The sequence below is a fragment of the Musca domestica genome, unplaced genomic scaffold, assembly GCF_030504385.1.
Source record: "Musca domestica strain aabys unplaced genomic scaffold, Musca_domestica.polishedcontigs.V.1.1 33, whole genome shotgun sequence".
NCBI classification, from domain to species: domain Eukaryota; kingdom Metazoa; phylum Arthropoda; class Insecta; order Diptera; family Muscidae; genus Musca; species Musca domestica.
The window spans coordinates 10,589,167-10,607,707 of NW_026712312.1; the positions used below are offsets into that span (position 1 = coordinate 10,589,167).

At 36.0% G+C, this 18,541-nt stretch overlaps 1 protein-coding gene across 1 annotated transcript; it reads left to right on the forward strand.

Moving 5' to 3' along the window:
- The first annotated feature begins 236 nt into the window (after window positions 1–236).
- LOC101889280 (elongation of very long chain fatty acids protein AAEL008004) lies at window positions 237–14,366 on the forward strand. Its single transcript, XM_059125450.1, has 6 exons — window positions 237–626; window positions 12,763–13,043; window positions 13,122–13,202; window positions 13,259–13,421; window positions 13,485–13,621; window positions 13,698–14,366. The coding sequence occupies exons 2-6, from the start codon at window positions 12,774–12,776 to the stop codon at window positions 13,914–13,916; spliced, it is 870 nt and encodes a 289-aa protein (XP_058981433.1). The 5' UTR covers window positions 237–626; window positions 12,763–12,773; the 3' UTR covers window positions 13,917–14,366.
- Window positions 14,367–18,541: the final 4,175 nt, after the last annotated feature.

Genomic DNA, 18,541 nt, shown 5'->3' on the forward strand with positions numbered 1-18,541 from the left:
ATTACGTTAGTTCTCTGTTCAAGTGGGTAACATCGGAAGCATTCAGACGGATGCGCGAGTGTGTGTATGTATGTGTGCACTTCTTCGGCACGTTTGCTTGACCACGCGAAGAAACCGACGCTGGCTTGCAAATATGAATTGTTATCGTCGTGTGGTGGCGATGTTGGTGGTGGTGGTGGTGCTGCGGTCTTATACTAAACATGAAGCTGAGCAGTGCGCCAGCAGAACAGGTGACAAGATCGAAGTAAATCGAATAGAAGACGGATACCTACGAGCCAGATGAAGTTAGTCTGCTGTTAAACCGTGAACTAGTCGCACGCTTCTCGGACACCTGCGCGAAGATACTAAACGATTTGTAAATATCTGTGTAAAAAGGAATCGCCTATCGAAATTCTAAAACAAAGAGTGTGTGTGCATGTGCGTTGTCGTGCGGGTTCTACCAAAACAAGAATAACTTTGATTTTTGCGAATAGAAATAAAATAAAAACTCGAAGAATAAGGAAGTGCGCTTCTACAAATCGCGACTGTTGCAGCATCAACATTGACTTTAATAACTGCGGGACGAATTTGAATAGGACAGGAGACAAGTGTTCGACACTCAAGGCATCACTGATCGGAAAAGGCAAGTAAACAGTTCAAAAGTCAAGTTGGTTGCCAGCGATGATTGACCATGGCGGACGGTGTCCTCGAGTGATAAGGATGTGGCTGTGTGTTCTGCAATATCTCATGCACGCGATTGCGACACTTGTTGCCTCTTTGTGTGGCCGGAGAGACCGACCTCGAGTTTGTCATTCAGCTTATTTGTTATTTAGTTTTCGAATTTCAATTCAAATTAGCAGACAAACGTCAAAAATCATGTTGGCTATCGCATCAATCGGACGGACGTTCAACCATTAAAGCTGGCAATTCGTGGAGCTATAAGTGGCGATCATTGCACTGATCTGAAATTCAAATGGCGATCCAAACACATTATCGATTTCTGGTCATTATTGAAAGAAATATCATTTTCATTTAGGTACCTACCTAGTCCGCATAAAAGTTCGGTTGTTTGTGTATGTAAGTGCGCCCTCCTCTGATGTGGTGGTTATGCTGATGATGGAAGATGTGAAGATGTTATGAAAAGATGTTGTGTTTTTTGTCTCTTAGTTACGAGCTTATTGGTCGCCATCGGCAATAGTAGTGCAAAGCACAGCAGCAAAAACTCGCTCAACGAAACCAGCACAGCACAGTACGGGTGGAATTTTGGCTGATGCTGGACTTTTGATCAATTCGGAATTGCCCTTCACTTGGACAACACCTCAGCGGTGTGTTGGCGCAACAATGTGTTGGCGAAAAGCAAACTGCGTACATTCGTACACCCGTCAGAAAAAGTACTTCATTTTACAGACCAATCGGTCGAATTGCGTATGCCTCTCTTCTGCTACGGTTTGTTTGTTTGTTCGTTTGTATGTTTGTTTGCTTACCCTAAGTACAAACACCCAAACCCAATTTATCGGTCGGCGGACTAAAACGGAAATTGTTCCAATTTCGACTGGTCTGTGGTTTTACCCATTGGTGATAATTGGTTGTTTGGAAAACAAATAAACGTTGCGTTAAATGTGAGGTAACCTCGCAAGTTCGTCATCGAATCAGAGTTATTCTTAATTTTTTTTGGATTGATATGAAATTCATAACACATATACGACGGCATACATACCTACATAGATACTCGCGTTCGTATGTATAGATGTACAAAGACGCGCACACCCATGGCTTCAAGAAGTGTTAACTCAGCACAAAAATAGAAAATGAAATAAACAGCGATACATGAGTCGGGTCAAATAATATTAATAATAATAATAATTCAAAACAAGTTCACAATGTGGCCACTAACCTCTGAAGTCTGAAGCCAAGTTATCTGCTCCAAACAACAGTTCAATAGCACAGCGTTCTCTGGCAAGCACCACTCGATACACATTTTTGTGTCAACAAATTCATAATCATCGAGATTATATTCAATGAGAACTTGTCGTTCTGCTTCCGGTGAGCGTGTTAAGTTGAAGTTCTTCTCAAGTACAAGGTCAACCAGACTGCTCTCCGATAGATGCGCCTCTGTGACCAATTCCATGGCCACAAAGAGATGTTGTTTTCAATAAACCACGTCTATCATCAACGTCAGACAAAATATCAATATTGTTGTAGTTATAGAATGTGATTAATAAACACACACACACGCACATGTACATTACGGTTATAAATAAAAATAACCACCACCCCACACCACCCCAAAAAAAACCCAAATGCCTCTGCTATGTGGAAAATATTGTCCTTATTTATATCTAGGATTTTTGTTTATTGAAAAGTTCTTTCTCGACTTGTCGTGGATATTTTTAATGGCACATTCGCCATCATAAAGTATTGTCTTTAATATCCGCATATAATATCATATGCCAGCGAATTTCGATACCCACCATTGATTTTAACATAAAAAAGTGAATTTGTCATTAGTTTGAATTCAAATAAATGTCACAAAAAGTGCCACCTCGTTTTCGATAGTTTTTCTTATCCTTCAAGGGTCAATATTTTCCCGTCTGTTTTTCATATTTGTACACAGGTCACAACCCTAATGTACATAGAAAGTAATAACTTGACGTGATTACAAATAACTATGACGCGATCTTTTGAAGTCACTTTTGATTATTAACATGTACTAAATATTAATTAATTACTTCCTAACCCATCCGACTGCCGTAGTCGTGAAGCACGCAAGCGTGAATTTTTGTCACTCATGGGTTACACATTATGCAGTCACCGCACCTGAACTCTCAAGGAAAGCCCTGAGTACGCCACAAAGCAACGCGTCAACCAACCGAAGTGTTATTATTGTCAATTGTTTGAGTCAAATCGTATCTCAACATCATCAAAGTGGCCATAAAATGAGATGTTCCAACGACTATCAGAAGTAATATAATACAATTTACGTGTGTGCGTGTGTGAGTTTCTAATCCACTCTAGCCTAATTAGACTTTCCACGTTCGGCTCCCTTTTAGCGTCAACAAATGAATTGGGAAATAATACTGAAAAAAGAAGCAGTGAAAAACAGCAGGCGAAGGCACAATAAAATGTTTGTACAAAATGGGATCAGATTCAGTAAATTTGATAGTAGGTCTGCCTGATTACTTTTCCGGCAGGAATTGTCGAACATTACTCTTTCTGGGAGAGTAAGGTGGGTGTATTATCTTTTGCAAGAAAATAGTGAAAAGGAAAAAATATAAAATTTTAAACAAGCACTTAGTTGTTTTGCGAAAACTAAGAACTTCCGATTTTGCAAAAAAAATAAAAATTCCAAAATATATTTTTTTAATTCCTTGCACCAAAATAAATCATCGAATGCTCGAAATGGAAGACGAAGGAAGGGATTGCAAGAAGAGATTGATCAGAAAAGAATTTGCTAACTGACAAAAAAGTGTCAATATTTCTCTCTCGAATATCCCTCTTTTGCAAAGCAATTTGCAGCAATGGTTCAATGGGTAACCAGACAGACCTAGTGCTTCTTACGTGTAAAATATGCTATACAATGCCAAATGATATTGTCCATAATAGGTTCCTACGATTAGTGTGCCAATAAGAATTTACTGAGTAAAAATGCGAGAGAGAGAGAGAGAGAAAATGGTAAAAAGTAAATAAACAGCCTATTGCAAAACCTTTGTAAGATAACAGCTGATGCGTCAAAACAACTTTTTTCGCAAATCCTAACAGCAGAATTATTGTCATGCAGTTAATTTAAAATTTTCGTTTCAAATTAATAATAAAAGAAAACTAGACTTAGTGTGCTCACCATGCACAAAGGATGCCTCAAGCAACAAATACCTACTATTCCTGCATCTTCACTTGATATAGGCATGGCAATGGTGTTCCATAGACGAACATTTTTTGGATGGATTTAACGCCTAAATAAACACAATAACGTGTCACCCGCGCTTAAATCATTTCTCTTTCTTATATAATTATGTTTTCCTTATTCTTTGCTGTTCATAATTTTAATAACATTTTTCCGCAAAAAATAAATTGGTTAAATTTGTTTTTTTTTTTTTTTTTGTTTACAAAACAATTGTAAATCTGTTGTTATTAAATAATTCTTACTGGGGGCATTTTTCCAGTGACTTAAATATTAAAATGTCTCTCTCATTTCGCTAAAATATGCTATACATTGCCAAATGATATTGTCCATAATAGGTTCCTACGATTAGTGTGCCAGTAAGAATTTACTGAGTAAAAATGCGAGAGGCATGGCAATGGTGTTCCATAGACGAACATTTTTTGGATGGATTTAACGCCAAAATAAACACAATAACGTGTCACCCGCGCTTAAATCATTTCTCTTTCTTATATAATTATGTTTTCCTTATTTTTTTGTTGTTCATAATTTTAATAACATTTTTCCGCAAAAATAAATTGGTTAAATTAGTTTTTTTTTTTTTTTTGTTTACAAAACAATTGTAAAGCTGTTGTTATTAAATAATTCTTACTGGGGGCATTTTTCCAGTGACTTAAATATCAAAATGTCTCTCTCATTTCGCTCTCGCTTATGGACTTATGGGGTAAACGAACAGCTTCCAGTAAAAATGTGTACGTCAAATTTCTAGATGGATTCTTGGCTCCAAAGTTCACATTGAGATTGTGATTTCAATTTCAGGCTTTCGGGTTATGATATTTAAGCATCCTATAACGAGATGCGCAAATGCTTAATGACCTGAACCACTGTGGTGAATCGATTCGAAACAATTTCAACAACAACTTGACTGCTGATGAACACATACATTTTTTTAATACTAACAAATAATTATATTTATTTAAAGTGCAAATAATTACAAATTATTTTTCTTAATTTCAATCACAACGAATATTAATCATTGACGAATGAATAATTCTGGATGTGCATGGATACAAAAGACTTAAGACACGACATATCTATAAGCAAATATGAAGGTTGTGCATCTCACTCTTCTCTGCATTTCCTTTTCCACCCCATAGTCCCTAAAGATTAATTATCTATTCTGTTTCACACATTCTTTGCTAGACGGCCATACAAATACTTGGTGGCCGGAACCGCGACAAAATTCACCTCAACAGTCGTTGTTTGTCGAAAGTGGGCAATTCAGCCAGCCCGTTCATTCCTTGGTCCCACAACATCGCTCTCGCCCTCTCTGTATTTGTTTGTTGTTATTGTGTCACCTGTCAGTATGTTATACAATATTTCATCGCATATTATTCAATATTTATGTAAATTTGATCTCAGCGATCGTTAGTTTTACTTTCGTTGACTTAATCAATTGGTCAATAGAATGCCAAAGGAGTAACAGTTGAATGGCTGGCGGCAAGCCATGGCAGACGTAGTAACAACGTAGATAAACGAAACGAACTGCCGCTCAATCGTTGAGCTAAAACACCCGATTGATGGTTGCGAGGGTAAACAACAGTGGTGGAATTTCCAACGGTCACTGCAGGTTCCATTAACATACCTAGAATATATTAAAATATTTTATAAATCAATTTGTTCAGCCGACTTCGAACAACGAAGTCAGTGATAGTGACATATTAAACACTAGCAGTACGCATCGCGAAATGAACTCTTTTTCTTGCTTTTTGCCAAATTATGAATCTCTCTGCTCCACTCCTCAGTTCTAAGCAGCTCTATTGTTGTTCGGATAATTTGTCCCATTTCCAAAGACACATCCAAGCCAAACAATTGCCACAATATCCATTTAGATTTTTCGTGTCGTATGGTTTTTTCTGCACCCGCCAAATCTTTCACAGTACATCAATTCATAATCGAACTCAAGCTACCGTGGCAGAGGACACTGAACTGCGTTCACATCCACCCACGCGTTTTCCGATCCATTGGCAATGCACAACATATTAATTGAAAGGTTCCGACATTGCGGGTCAAATACTAATCCATATGAATCATGACGTTTTCTGATTTTAACAAACAAAGTAATCCGAACACGATTACCATTCAAATACGCTGTCATTTTGGCCATGCCGTACGAGTTTTGCATAGACAAGTGCGCCCGTATAGGAAATTGTTAGCATCATAATTGTGGGGGCATAAAATAATCCTAAGTGCTTCAGTCAGTCGGGATACTAAATTGTCGCGCTGGAACAGAGCACAAAATAGGCGACGTGATCATAATGAAAATGACTGTGTCTGTGGAATTTCAATTTGGGCCATAGCAGTCACTACGGAATACGGAAATCAGCGAAGAAATCAATTTGGGATTCCGCGATTCTCGTTCGCTGAAACTGACAAGTGATGACGTCGGTCTCAGAATGGCAGCTGGCAATGTATGCTTTTATTCAGCCTTTTGGTTTTGATAATTTGTGTCGACTTTTGACTACTTTTTTCCCTCCATCGTACTATGGAGGATATGTTAATTTTTTCATTTCGTGTATAACTCCGCGAAATAGTCACGTTAGACAAGTATACATATATTTCTGTCTGTTAAGATTACAACAGTTTTCCTTCGAAGGAATTGTCATTAGGCAGGTCAAGCCGGTCCATTTGACGGAACTCTGTAACGGATAACTGTCTACTTCGTTTTCCCACAGCCCTCTTTTATTTTAAAAGGATTTCTTCACCTCGTAGTGGTGGGTTTTTTTCAATATCAATAGGGCCTATGTCCTGGACTGCACCTGTGTATTACTACGTTTGAATACTGAAGCGTAATGACCATTTAAGCTAATCCGACAAATTTCCGATAAACCCTAAGCGGTTAGCTTTAATTATGATGATATGTGTTATTAACATTCGAACATGCTCGAAACAAATTAAACACATACATGTCTACATGAGTCTACTAAAAATCGATGTTTGCTAAAAAATATTAAAAGGTCAACGCACTGAAGACGCTTAGTCTACTGGAAACATCTATACAACAACTTCAAAAAAACAATAATCTTCATCATCATCATCATCGAACAAAAAAATATTCCTATCTGGATTGTAGGTTTCTTTTTTCATATAATTAAAAACAAAACACCTATATATATATATATTTATTTATATACCTGTGTGTATATATGCAAATATTTATGCATACATATTCATGGATCGACACAACGGAGAGATAAATCTATCTTTGTCCGAAATAATCACACGTGCTTTCGCCGTCCTCCTAAATGATTTCTCCATTTTTTTGTTTTTGATGTTTACTTTGTGATAGAAATCTTCTACAATACATACACATGTATTTACATACATGTATTTGTACATAACAAAAAAATCTTTCTGGAAATGGAATATATTTCAGTAACTATTTATACGTTTTCTATATTCCAAAGTCCAATGTGGAACATCGACTACGGAGTCGCTTCTCCATTGACGCTTTCCATTCACAGTTGTTGCTTTTCCAATTTCTATTGAATATTCCAAATTGCTATAATGATGCCAGTAGATTTGGTCTGCGGACATATGAACCCACAAAAAAACTTGAGTTGATTTTTAAGAATGCGAGTTACCGTTCGAAACACCGCAAATCTTTTCGAATTCATTTAGCAACAATTTGCAAAAATGTCTAAACTGGAAGATTCTTACAGGTTCCGGAACAGATCTGGAGTACAACAGTCTGGTAGTATAGTAATCTCCAGATTTAACGATCCCTCGGTTTTAAATTAGAGTAGTTTACTGAATGAGAGAGTGTGCGTATACATTATTATATAATTTCTACTGATTTCAAACCAAACATCTTTTCTATAATCGTTTACATACTTTCATTGGGCCTTGGGGCCTCTTTTGTATGACGAATACGAAAGAAAAACACTATTCTATATGAGTTTTACAAATTTGAATTGAACTCAAAAAAATATCTAAAAAACATGAAAAACTCATTTGAAATGTCGTTTTCTTTCCCTTTCAAGGCCCTTAAATATAATTGTCTTTTTTTTAATGAATATTGATATTTTCTAAATCGATATATGATAATGCAACAGTAAATCATTGTAAATTATCTCTTAAAATGAATTAATTATTATTATTATTATTATTCTTTTTGAGTTCTTCCGTTTAATATATCTGAAACACGAAATGTTTTTCTCTACAAAATTCCACCAGAACTCTGGCACGGGTGCTCTTTTTGCACTCATAAATAGTCGCAAATACATTTATCTGATGTGTATGTACATACATAACTTAACTTCAACTTGTCCGACTTGCTACTTAGCTTTAAAACATTTGTTGTCATAAGACATTCGTCGAAAATAATTTTACACATTTTCCGATCGGTCTGGCGAAAACGTAATTCAAAAAGCCATTCATTCCCATTTCTTTGCAGTGGCATATTTTAGTGCAGAATACCTTGGTCAGCAATTTCGAAACTTTGTTGAACGTAAAACAATCTTGACCTGGGTTCTAAATCAATCACCTCCCCAGCGAAACCGGGCAATTCGCAAAGAAATAGGGTGTTAAGTATGTACATTAGGGTAATAACATTTTGCAAATATCAAAAATACTACCACATAGCCGTGTAAAGCATGGAAAAATAATGAGAAATTCGTTGTAATTTTTTCTGCAGGCATTTGAAGAGTTTCCGAACCGATTGCATGCAAGTTCTCCTTTGCATTTACCCAAGGCGACAAAAAAAAAAAAACGTACATGGAACAAATATTGAATATGATGGTCAATATTGGACCATTTTACCTAATCAAAAGCATGACCTTCTTCAATCTCCAAAATTTTAATATGTTTCTTGATTTATTTAATGGTGCTAGGGTGGTACTGTCGTTTAATTACTTTTTCACAGGTTCTTCGTGATTTTGTTTGTCTATGCTTCCATACAAATACATACTACTTCATTCACGAGTTCGTTTCGAAATGCCAAGAGCAGTGGAATCGAAACAATTGCTGGTACTGAAACAGAGAATTGTAACGATTCGCAGCGATGTAAGTGAAACATAACCATTGGCCTGGGTTTGTGGGGCATGACACTGTCATTCACGCCATGACCCACTCATACTCTCGACTGTCAACAGTCAAGGATCGTGCGTAACAACTAAATTAAATTTATGGATTTATAATTGAAGAGCGGAACGCTTACAAAAGTATAGTAGGCTATCAAATACATACACACCAATATGCATCGTATTCGATTGCAACGCAGATAGTTTTTTTTTATTTTCGCAATTTGATTTTCTATGTGTGGCTTATGTAATGTGTCCAATGTCATTATTTACCCTCTGCATGATGGACAACAAAGACTTTGCTTTGAGATGGACTCTGTTCTTCGAACTCTAAAACTATTCACTTAAGCCATGGCTCCCTCTAGAGCGAAGAGAAGATTCTGTATTTGAAGCTATCGCTTTTATTTCGGGATGTTCGTTTTTCTGCATGCACCGATTGTGGTGGCTTCCTAGCAATCGCTTCATGTAACGTCGCCCGCTCCATGTTCGCCCATAAACTCACTAAGACACATCAGCTGCATGATGTGCTTATGAAAATAATTCCACCAGACAAAACTGTGTTGAGAGAAGTTTCTGCAATTCATGGTAACACATGTTCACTTGAGTTGGACCAATAGCAAAGTCATTCCCTCCAAGCAACACGGGTACCTTAATCGTCTGCCACAATTAAGCATAGACGGTTGAGACTGACGTGAAATTGGGCAAAACCGATGGAAGATTGGAGTTATACTATTTAGTATTACACTCGAAAAATCCCGACAGACAACTTTTCAAATTGATTCTCGATTCCAGAAGGGTAAATACCATCAAAAATGTATTTAGATATATAGCCTGTATGCATGTGTGTCAATCGGATAGAGGGTCGATTTTGACTAGGAAACCATACTATATATTGTACAAATTTTTAGTTCAGGAACAGACCAATTGTTTCGTTCAAAACTTCTAAAGTGTATTCCTCAGCAATGTCGAAAATAGGAAACTGTGTGCATCTGGAATTAAAAATATTTACAAAATAACTTTGTTCGCTATCTAAAACAACGCACCCACATAAACAAACTGTGTACATGTTGTGGGTGTACAGAACTGTTCTGCCCCATGCGATGCGTTTGTACATATGTACGATGCAAACTGAATCTCCCCGCTTCCAGTAGAGACACACACAGACATATGTACAAGTGTGAGAAAGCTGTCCGTGCGATTTGTGTTAAGAAACACAACAAGGATATCTACGGAAAGAAACCAGTTTTGTGATTACTATTTTTTCTACATATCAGTGAATCTAGAATAGCTTGCAGATTTTCTAAAAGAAAAAGCCCTTTCCAGCATTCCTATCCAAGACAGTAATAAATAAAATTGGAACCTGTTTTTTTATTACAACTTTGACATTGCGTGGTATTTTGATATCACCACATCGACAGTTGGTCGCATCTCTGTGGGCAGTTTAGAACAAACGTGTATTGATATGCACTCATCAAGCAGGTACAGTACCTTTTTGGTGGGCAAAAGTTCTTATCTGATTTGGTAACTCAATGAATAATGCCGAAGATTTTCTCTGGTTCCAATTGGTGCTTACGAGTCTCACGTGAAACTGATGACTACACCGAAAACTATAGCATTTCCTGTCTGATCCCCACTAACAAATACAAGTTCCGTAGTTTTCACAAAAAACGGACCTGGTGAACTAATATTGCAAATGTTCAGGATGGCTGTATTGATTGCTGTGCATATTTTCAAGAACTACTTCAACTTCCAATTATGACAGTTATTGAATGGGTATTACGCCTTTAGAACGGTTCAATACTGAAACATAAATATGAGAGCAATATCATATGTATGTCTTATGTAGACTTGATCGTATGATCCAAAATTCAAACTGATTGGACGAACGGCGTATCAATTATATAAAATACGAGGGAAATACATACTAGTCCTATATCTAAATGTAAACCGATTTCGACAAAATTGGACAAAGACATCTCTAGTCTATGTCTGATATTTTGTATAATTATATTTTAGCGTTTTTATGTATTCAAAATGTTTCTTTGCGTGTGCAATATTAAGTTTTCTGACAAACTGCTAATTTCAACGTGCTTTTTGGTTGAAAGATATTTTTTTTCGCAAAACAGACTTTTTGCAAAAAAAAAAAAATACTCGAACCATTCGTATTCAAACGTATTCGTTTTAAATTTGGTTTTTATAAAAATGTGGAAAGCTTTAGTTTATTTTCGACAAGTTTTGAAATTTCAGTATTTCTATAACCATTATTTTGTATTTTTCTTTTTTTTTTTTTTTTGATTTCTTAAATGCAGCAAAAAAAAAATACTCGAACCATTCGTATTCAAACGTATTCGTTTTAAATTTGGTTTTTATAAAAATGTGGAAAGCTTTAGTTTATTTTCGACAAGTTTTGAAATTTCAGTATTTCTATAACCATTATTTTGTATTTTTCTTTTTTTTTTTTTTTTTTGATTTCTTAAATGCAGCAAAAAAAAAATACTCGAACCATTCGTATTCAAACGTATTCGTTTTAAATTTGGTTTTTATAAAAATGTGGAAAGCTTTAGTTTATTTTCGACAAGTTTTGAAATTTCAGTATTTCTATAACCATTATTTTGTATTTTTTTTTTTTTTTTTTTTGATTTCTTAAATGCAGCAATGTAAAACTTGCAGAAATTTAAAACTTTTTACTACGATAACTAATTTTCCCTTTTTGATATCGAAAAATATTACAAAACTAATAGATTCTTTCAGATTCTGGAACATACCAGTTGTTATATTAACAATATGTAATAAATATCTATATTGAATCAATTTTAATATTTAATACTTCTGAGCAAATAAAGTCTAAAGTGGCATTGTTTTCTACCAAGGACAACAATGAAAATACAAAATACACAACATTTTTTAAAAACAAAAATGAAATGTAAAATTGCCTGACTTAATTTCTTAAAATAAAAAGTCAATAATTTTGGTATTTTTTATAAATTTATTAGAACGGAGAAAGCTTCAAAGTATCAAAAAATTAAATTAAAAAGTAATGGCACGGTAGAATGAAGAAGGTAAAGTCATGCAATCGCATGTATATTTATAAATGCTTTGTACATAACCAAATCAGAGATGGAAACCCGATTGCCATGCATTGAAATTACTAAAAAATCAGAGATGGGTATGCTCATTTGAAATGACTTTACCTTCTTCATTTACCATGGGTAATGATACGAAACCTGGTTACGAAAACGTTTTTACAATTGTCATTCATTTTATTTTGAAAAATGATAGATGAGTCCCGTATTTTAAAAATTTTGAAACAGCCAACTTTTGAAATGAGCCAATGCTATTTCCATTTTATTGTTATTATTTATTTATTTGGTATGCACGCGAATATTTAAATGGTCAAGGGGAGAAATGTAAAATTTGCACCTAGAGAAATCTTGGCCCCGAAAGTACATGAACGGAAAACTCATGGTAAAGTCATACTCTCATATGTTTACAATTTATTCAAAATTATTCATTTGACAACATCTCATTGGAATAATGTAAAAACACAAATCTGAGATGGGAACCTGCTGATCGCTATGCATTGAAATTTTACACGGTAAATTAGAGAAAATGCAGAAATGACTTTACCTTCTTAATTTTACCATGGGAAAACTAATAAAAATGCCAAAACTAAATTGAAATATTGAACATTTGTTTTTTTTTTTGCGTTACTGAAAAAGACCAATAGTTGTTGTTTTCATTTTAAATAGCACGATTGTTTTTTTTTTTCATATCTAAAAATACATATGTAACACGCATTACCATCTAATTCCCATTTTTAGGTAGCTGCAACAAAAATGTCTACCGTCACTTTGAGCATAAATGAAACCAATACGGTCGTAGATAGACTGGTGAATTTCTTCGTAGAACACGAAGATCTGCGAACGAAAAACTGGTTCCTATCCAATGCACCCGGACCTCTGTTCACCATTTTGGCCGTTTATTTGTATTTCTGTTTGTATGCTGGCCCGAGGTGGATGCGTGATCGGAAGCCGTTCGAATTGAAGAATACTCTGCTCGTTTACAATGCTATCCAAGTAGTCCTAAGTTGGGTGCTGTTTTATGAGGTAAGCATTTGAACTGTCAACACGCAAGAGAGACCACTATTATTAACCGCGCATTGCTTCTGCCACATTCCATTGCAGGGTTACAAGGGCGGATGGGGTGGCCATTACAACTTCAAATGCCAACCCGTACTATATGCCACCGATCCAATCTCCATGAGGGTAAGTTATGGTTGTTACTGATTTACGAATCTCTCTAATTGGTAAATTCGATTCAGATGGCTCGAGCAGTCTGGTTGTACTACATTGCTAAGATTACCGAACTCTTGGACACAGTGTTCTTTGTATTGAGGAAAAAGGATCGCCAAATCTCGTTCCTCCACTTGTACCATCACACTCTGATGCCGGTGTGCGCCTTCATTGGTGTTAAATACTTTGCCGGTAAGTTCAAATCGATGGATCTGTTACAACTTCCCTTCCTAATTCGAACCTTAACATGTGCAGGTGGACATGGTACCCTACTTGGATTCATCAACTCTTTCATCCACATCATTATGTATGCCTATTACCTGTTGTCGGCCATGGGTCCCAAGGTGCAGAAATATTTGTGGTGGAAAAAATACATCACCATTTTGCAAATCGTAAGTACATTCCTCTAGTCCAATGTGCAGACGTTAGCTCCAAATCGGCTTCATTGTTGCCTTCTCCCATTTTCAGGTTCAATTTTTGATCATCTTCGTCCACACACTCCAAGTTCAATTCCAACCCAGCTGCAACTTCCCCAAGCCAATCGCTGCCCTGTTGACCTTCAATGCGGGTCTCTTTACATACATGTTCAGTTCTTTCTATGTCAAAAACTACAACAAGGAACAGAAGAGGGCATCCCTCAAGAAGAAAGCAGATGCAGCCGCTGCCGCAGCACTCAAACAGGACTAAAGACATTTCCGAACTAGCCTGTCTTCACATTCTTTTTCGGGATTTCGCGATGTTGTGATGCCGTCGCGTGCCTTTCGAGCTTCGAGTCGCAACCATCTATCTTTACTTCCGACCCCACCATCACTTGTGTTTTCTTTGGGCTTTAAGCTAAGGGTACTCCATTTAACTTTTCTCTTAGGTCTTTCAAAGAAAGGCTAGAAACAAGCTAAGAGAATTTGCTATTATTTTGTTTGTATGTATAGATGTTAAGATAATTATGTAGATCATTTTCTTTTAGGTTTAAGTTTTGTTGCTTTCCAGCCTTTAATTCATCATCTGGGGATGATCAAATCCTTCATTATGTAGAATATAAGACTTCCTTTTTAAGTATGTACTTGTTATATTTTAAGTAAACCAATGATGTCGATATACCAACTGAAGCCAACAATAAAAGTATATTAAGAAATTGAATCTGTTGTTTAGGTTCTTGTTCGACATTTGAAACAATGTTTCAGGTTCTAGAACTAGGGTATTTTAAAATTGGAGACATTTTTTTCGCACATGGTTTGATCGACATTAATTATGCTGGAAAAATGAACCGAGCCGTGAACCAAACCAGTGTCCAAAAAATTATTGTACAAAAGCGAAACCGTATTTCAATTAAAAAAATGTTCTGATTGGTTCAACAAGTTGCCTGCATTTTGTCAATTTTGAACCTCATAAAGTATATATTCTTGATCGGCATTCTGTTAATACAATTTTACTCGGATGTGTTCAGTGTGCACATTTTGGTATAGGCCCCATATGAACCAAACCAGTGTCTAAAAAACTGTTGTACAAAAGCGAAACCGTATTTCAATTAAAAAAATGTTCTGATTGGTTCAACAAGTTGCCTGCATTTTGTCAAATTTGAACCTCATAAAGTATATATTCTTGATCAGCATACAATTATATATTCTTGATCAGCATTCTGTTAATACTATTTTACTCGGATGTGTTTCAGTGTACACATTTTGGTATAGGCCCCATATATAAGCATGAAGCGCTTGCTTGGGGTGATCGACACTTGGGTATTTTTTAGTGCCAACCTTGCTTTCCAAAATTCTCCAGACACAATAGTCCAACGGATTGGTATCCGGAGATTTTGGTGACCATTGTGCGCTCATTTTGTAACAATTCTTGGGTGGCGCATGCTGAGTGCGGTGGTGCTGAGTCCTGTTGCTATGTCCAAGGTCTGCGACCAAAATATTTGCGTGCCCAGGGCTTTAATACACCCTCCAGAATATTTTTGCGATAATATTCGACATTTATTCTAATGCCACGGTCGATTAATACGACCGGAGAGCGACACCATCACCATGGCCGGCGCTTGTGTTCTGGTGGCCAATCGAAGGTGTACATTTTCAGCTGACCTCTTTGGCAAGTAAACACGATAATTTTGCTTGTTTACAAACTGGTGACAACTGACAACGAATTTTTTTTCTCTAATGATAGCCACTTGTGGTTTTCCAGCCAAATATAAAGAAATCAAACTATCACGCTTGAATTCCATCACGAATAAATTTTTTCGTGGAAAATTCTCACCAAAATGCTTTTGTACGCTTGTAAGCAATATAATGAGCTACCACTGGAAAAATTTTAACAACTGTCGGACAAGTCGCTTAGAAATGACAACAGTCTGAAGTTTGTTGCAGTCATCTTACCCTGTATATAGGTCCAATGTTTGGTATATACCCCTTATAACTGCACCTCCAGATATGCGGTACTTTTGATGATTTTTGTGTCACTTTTTTCACCGGAGTTGTTAAAAATTCTCCTATGATGGGTAATGGGTACTACCTCCATAGAAATTCACGTCTTAGTGTAGTCCCGATAACGGTACCTTCACGTATTCTGTATATTGATGATTTGTTTGGTGTTCGTAATAGGTACCTCCTTCTCTGGAAGAGAATTTGTTGTAACGGTCCACGTTTTCGTATAGCTGCATTTCTCAACGGATTTTTTTTACATTTTGCAATTTCCTTCCAAATGGTGGAAGGTATTAAAAGTTAGGCCCGGCCGACCTCAGCTACTCTTTTACTTGTTTCTCTTCCTCTTGTGTGGTAACATTTAATGTAAAGAAGTAAAAACGTATCCAATGTAGTGTGTTTCTCTCTCTTTGGAATGTTTTTGTGCGTCATTCGTATTAGATCCCAATTAGATCCAAAGTAGGCAAACATTTAAAAATACCCACATTAAAATTTTTTACGAATACGATTAAAAAGTAGGCACAAAATTAAAAATACCCACGATACATCCTGCGAGTTCAGTCCGAAATCTCAACCATGATATTTCTTCTGAATTTTCCATAAATATCATGTGATTTCGGTCCGACTTCAGTTCGAACGTCAGCAACAACTTCATTATTGCGTCCAACCCTTTGGTGCGAGAACACGTCCGCTCCTCATAACTTTCCGTCAGAAATTGAAATCGGACAGTTCGAACTTATATCAGACTTTGGTATGTTTCGTGCAGGAAACTTTTTTCGAAAAACATATGTCTAGTGTAAATATCAGACATATCGGTCCATAGTTTCAGGTTCCGCCGCCGGACGGCGTTTTAGAATTAGGAAAATTTTTAAATAAAATTTAGAAAAATTAAATAATCGGTTTACTAAAGTTTCGAGTCTTATATGTTTCCTGACGGTGTTTCAAAAACGCCTCTAGATTGTTTTTCTTTGGAAGATTTCGCTTTTGAAATTATGTCACGGAGCACTGTCTAAATATTGTCCTTAGCATTTTGACCAGGGACATTTGCCCAACATTTAAGCACTCCGTCGTGCTGTTAGTTGTTGTGGTCCATTTTACTGCTAAATATAATCGAATGGTCATGGAAAATGCTTGAATTCTTCCCTATCCTTAACTCTGTTCTCAGGCGTGTCGATTGGGTTCAATTGTGTGATCATGAAAATTTTCCTGTTGTTGGTTCATTTGAAACCCTAAATATTTTTCAATCATCTTTAAAAGCAAGAAGCCCGTCTGTTTCTCCAAAATCATATAGATGATTTGCTTGTCTACGATATTTGGCTATATTCGTCACCGAAATCAGTATAAAAAAGCCAGTAATTCCCCGTTGTGTATTTCAGATATCGCCTGTAAGTAATTTTGGTATTCTTTCACACAAAAGTAGTGGTCCGCTGTCCTTAACTCTAAATTTCATGCGAGATTTCGTGTTTTGGTTTCTATTTATCACCTTTATAACGACTGCAAAATCAGGAAGATTTTTAGTTGTTTGTTCCATTTCAACCCCTAAATATATTGCGGATATCTTTGAAAACAATAGGCCAAAACCTTCTGAGCCTAATCCTATCCTTATGAAAATTTTCGTGAGGATCGTACGATAATTGCAATCTGTATATAATATCACCAACCTATGTTACAAGGTGAAAAAAAAATATTACAATAAAAATATACACTTCTATATTATAATTAGCTTTAAAACATGGCATGCGATAAAAAATATGAAAAAAATGAAAAAAATTTCCCAAAATACTACAAAATCTATATTAACATCATTATTGGCATCTTTTTAGGCGATTTTTTAGATTTTATTCTTTTATGTCATGCCCTCTTGACATAAAAGAATAAAATCTGAATTGACAAAATTTGTCAAAATCGGTCCAGCCATTCAAGAGATATATGCATTCCAGCAAACATCCCTTCCCTTTGTATATGCACATTGTATATATTTCGCTATATATATCCGATATATTTACTATCGGCATCTACGTAACGGTCAGGATTGACCTGTTCATCTATTAGTGATTTCGACGGGATTAAAAATATTCGCGGTTTGATGGAAAATATGAAATTTATTTAACACAAATGTTATGGTCTATTTCACTCACTAAATATCATTTGATGACCACCAAAATTGGAAGGCTTCTGCCCAGCCCTAAGCTTTAGCCCCATGCTAACTTCCGCTTCGATTGGTCTATAATTGCGACCTGTAGAGCAACTGCAACATCAGGAAATTTTTCAGTTTCAACCCCTAAATATTGAGCGATCATCTCCAAAAGCAATAGGCTTCTATTCTGGGTCTAGCCCCACCTCCATTCTGAAGATCGGGCCATAATTGCGACCTGTAGAGTGATTACAAATTAACATGGACAGACGGACGGACATACATACATAGCTAGATCGACTCAGCCCGACGAGATACTTTCCTATGTGGGAAACCAATATTTCGAGGTGTTACATAATATTTGGCCCAATCAAACTTATAATACCCCCAATACAGTGTTGTAGGGTATAAAAACATGTGCAATTTTATATAAATATCATAAATATCAAGCTTAGGACACGTGTAAAACCCAAAAATATCCCTACGCTCCTTCTGACACCTCTCCCACAAGGGGTAAACATTTTGAATTATCAATAACACCAAACAATTTTGAAATAAGTCATCAATATTCTTCAAACTTCGTACTTCCAAATACTATTTCCAATATAAGACCAAGTATGAAGATGGAATATATGGGTCCACTCTGCCTGCTGCCTCTTTTGTAAATATATGGTCAACAGTTTAAAAAAAAACATCCTGGGCAATATTTTTTTGCTAAATTCTCAAAGCTCTAAGCAAAAACTCAATAAAGGAAATATTACAAA